The sequence below is a fragment of the Porites lutea genome, chromosome 3 (assembly GCF_958299795.1).
Source record: "Porites lutea chromosome 3, jaPorLute2.1, whole genome shotgun sequence".
Lineage (NCBI taxonomy): Eukaryota > Metazoa > Cnidaria > Anthozoa > Scleractinia > Poritidae > Porites > Porites lutea.
This window is the reverse complement of record NC_133203.1, coordinates 10,906,264-10,909,819: the sequence shown is the minus strand read 5'-3', so window position 1 is coordinate 10,909,819 and position 3,556 is coordinate 10,906,264. Positions and strand designations below refer to the sequence as shown.

Genomic DNA, 3,556 nt, shown 5'->3' with positions numbered 1-3,556 from the left:
GTATGATTATCCAGGATAAATTGATTTAAGAACGGATCTCACTCTCGTAGAAAATGCTGCGTGATGTAAGAATCACAGACAAGGGCAAGAAAACTAACCTATTATTTTTAACAAAACTGGAGACAGTACTTTGACTAATTGTTTTTTGTCATATTTAAGGTTGGTCTATCCAGACGTATAGCCAGAGGGAGTAAAATATAAAGGAAACAGTAAACAACTAACCTAATACGGATATGGAAGAAGACAAAAGCAAAGACACACGCCGCGGCATAAGAATGCAGCAAAGTCAGCTTGATGATGAATTAAGCTCCAATGACCACTGCTGCACCATAAACCGCAAATACCTCATTCCCAAAATGTTTTATTTCTTTTATTTTGCTGGACTTGGGGCTTTGTTACCATATCAGCCTTTGTTTTATAAAGTACTTGGCATACCTGCTAAGAAGGTGGGAATAATATCTGGTGTTCAACCATTCATATCATTTTTATTCACCCCGATGTGGGGAGCTATAGCTGACAAGTTCAAAAAAGGGAAGCTGATATTTACCATATCTTTCGTAGCCCTGACTGCTGTTGGAATAGCTTATTTACTGACTCCAATGCCTTCCTGCAATGTTGAAATCGGCAAGGATAGCCGACGTGAGATAGCGATAGGTCTAAATCACTCTATTTTTTCTAGGATGTTTCAAACAATCGCACAATCGGAGAAGATCAATAGATGGCCCGTTAATATTATGGAGGATAAAGAGGAAAACCTGGTGACACTTACTATCAATCAGCAAGGCAATGAGAAAACATTGAATGCATTTTTGTACTTGTTTTTTGTCAGTTTATTTGGTACTATTTTGTCGTGCCCAGGCCTCGCACTCGGTGACACCGCAGCTGTTGGGCTTTTAAGAGAAAATAACGATGTACACAAATACGGCAAGCAAAAGAAGTGGGCCTCTATTGGTTGGGGGCTTGCAGCGTTTTCCTTTGGAGCGCTGGTTAGTGACAAATACCTCTGTCCCTTTATACCTGGGCAAAAAGCAAGGATCGACTATAGCTTGTGCTTCTATGGGTCAATAACATTGAAGTTGCTCGCGCTTTTTACAGGTTTGCAACTCAATTTTGATATGAATAAGGATACTGTTACCGATAACAAAACTAACAGAGTAAAGCAAAGTGGCCTTTATGCTGCAATCAGGACTCTAGGTGAGCCTCATTATATAGCATTCTTTGTAACTGTTCTGTATTGTGGAATGACTTTTGGTATGATTATGGGTTTCTTTTTCTGGCATTTGGAAGACTATCTGGCTCCACAAATACTGTTTAGTATCATCCCTGTGGTAAGATGTATCGCCGATTTTATAGTGTACACCATATCTCCCCGTGTCATCACTAAGATTGGACTCCAAAATCTTATCTACCTCGTTCTAGTAGTCTACGTTGCACGGCTGTCCTGTTATGCGTTTATTACCAGTCCTTGGTATTTTCTCCCCCTCGAGTTTTTGTCCGGGCTGACTTCTGCTGGAGCCTGGGCAGGATTTGTGGCGTATATTGGTTATCACACCGTGGAGGGAGCTCCTGCCACGCTACAAGGTAAGAGTTTAGTATATTTATCGTAATACAGCCCACCACACAAAACTTTGTTCAACAGTTTGTCGGTCATTTATATGAGAGGCTTTGTCTCTCGAAGCCCTCATTTCGTTTATAATCAGTTACTTTCTCAACTGTTCGTTGCGACAAGAAAGAATAATGATGATAGTTAATACTATTTTCATACTTAAAACGTTAGATGGCGTTTCGACGGTAGACCGTATTCACGATACCCAGGTGGTGTGCGCACTACGATTGCGATGCATTGTGGATCCAAAATTTTCAAGATGGCGGCCAAGGTCGAGAAATTTCGCAGGTTATATGCTTTATTTTTCAATAGATACAGTTCTTTCCTTGGATCGTTTTCTCGATTTCATAAGCTAATATTTGTTTAGATTTTTTTCTGTGAAGAAAAACAAATCAATATTCTTCATTTCAATCTAAAATGTAGAGCCCGAAGATTCCTCCTGTAAGAGCATGAAATTTGAACCCGGTTTTTAAGAAGCTATAATTTCCATTATATTGTCCGTCGAAAGTAGAAGATAGTTGTAAGTGTTTCTACAAACCTTGTTCTGCGCTAATTTTTTATCGCTCCCCAACGCGCCCCGCGTTTTGTGATACTTTTTCCGAATTCAAACCGCCATCTTTCCACGATCTTTACAGGACTGATGGGATAAAGGCAATTTCACGTGATATTTCAGGGACAAACAAAAGAAAAAAATACCAATACGAGTAATAGCGGTCGAGTTTGTTCATTCTCGCAAAACGGAACGATCGTCATGCAAAATTTACGGTTCGAGTTTCGACAAGTTTTACTTCATTATTGCTTGCTCTTAGGATATCTACGGTCGCTACTGCATCCAAAAGAGTAACAATGATCTCTTCATTCCATAATTTGCCATTATCGTCTTTAAGATAAGAAGTTGTTAATTTTCTGTTGTCTGTTGTCAAACTCGACCGCCATTTCTCATATTAGCAGATTTTATCACTTGTTTGCCCTCATGAGAAACCACTTGACATTGCTTTTATTCCATCAGTCCTTAAGCGGGTGCGAAGATGACGGGTATCGTGAATAAGGTCTATTTACCAATCTCAGTCAGCCATGAAGCAGCTTTCCTGTCATTAGATCACGAAAGTAAACGTTTGCGAAGTTATGGCTATTCTGTTGCAATAACAACCACAAAGCTGGGCCTTATAAACAAAAGATTTTCAGGTACCCACATGGCAGAAGCGTCCATATACGCACATACGCCCATACGTACAGCTGAAAACTGGAAATTTTTTTTCCCTGAAAACATTTTTATCATCAAATCGGGATTACTGATTAATTTTTCGCATTATATTGGTGTCTCTGTTTGGTAACTTCCTTTATCCTTTTATTATTCCATAACGCTAGAGATAGGTAAAATAAACAACTAACTCTTGCGTTTTCCTTCGTATTTATTTGCTGAAAGTATCCCGCGGAAAACGCAGGAAACTTAAAAATATTCTAGGGGAGCCTCGCCCCTGCGTGGCCTCTCGTTCTTGTTGCATATAGACCTGTGGCCATAAAATTCGAAAACGTTCATTGAAGTAGCTGTTGTTGTTCCAACATCCTCTGAATTTTGTCATACGCCATCTGACAGGAGTGACAGCCTCCAACGGATTAACTTGCCCGGCTTACGTGGATCAACTAGGTAACGTAAGCGTTACGTAAACGCTTGCGGCCTTTCAATCTTAACGTGCTAATGAACTCGTTATTCATACCATGGGTATAGATTCCGCTAACAAGCGCGTGCAAATATATTCTTCGTTCTTTACAGGGATGCTGCATGGTACGTACCACGGCATAGGCCATGGACTGGGCCGAGTGGTTGGCGGCTTCTTATTCAGTTCTGTTGGAGGTCAAACAACATTTTTCATATTTGGTGCTTTTGGATTTTTAGTGTTGACACAATACTTCCTGGTCAACAAAACTTTTAAAGAATCAGAAAAATAA

General features: G+C 39.9%; 1 protein-coding gene across 1 annotated transcript; it reads left to right on the top strand.

Annotated features, from left to right (window-relative positions):
• Positions 1–263: 263 nt before the first annotated feature.
• On the top strand, positions 264–3,556 carry LOC140931546 (major facilitator superfamily domain-containing protein 6-like). The gene is made up of 2 exons (XM_073381352.1): positions 264–1,581; positions 3,381–3,556. Exons 1-2 carry the CDS (start codon positions 276–278, stop codon positions 3,554–3,556), a joined length of 1,482 nt encoding a protein of 493 aa, XP_073237453.1. The 5' UTR covers positions 264–275.

Coding starts and splice junctions, on each gene's coding strand:
- LOC140931546 (XM_073381352.1), top strand. CDS start 276: ATGCAGCAAAGTCAGCTTGATGATGAATTAAGCTCCAATGACCACTGC. Junction 1,582..3,380: donor AGCTCCTGCCACGCTACAAG/GTAAGAGTTTAG, acceptor CGTTCTTTACAG/GGATGCTGCATGGTACGTAC.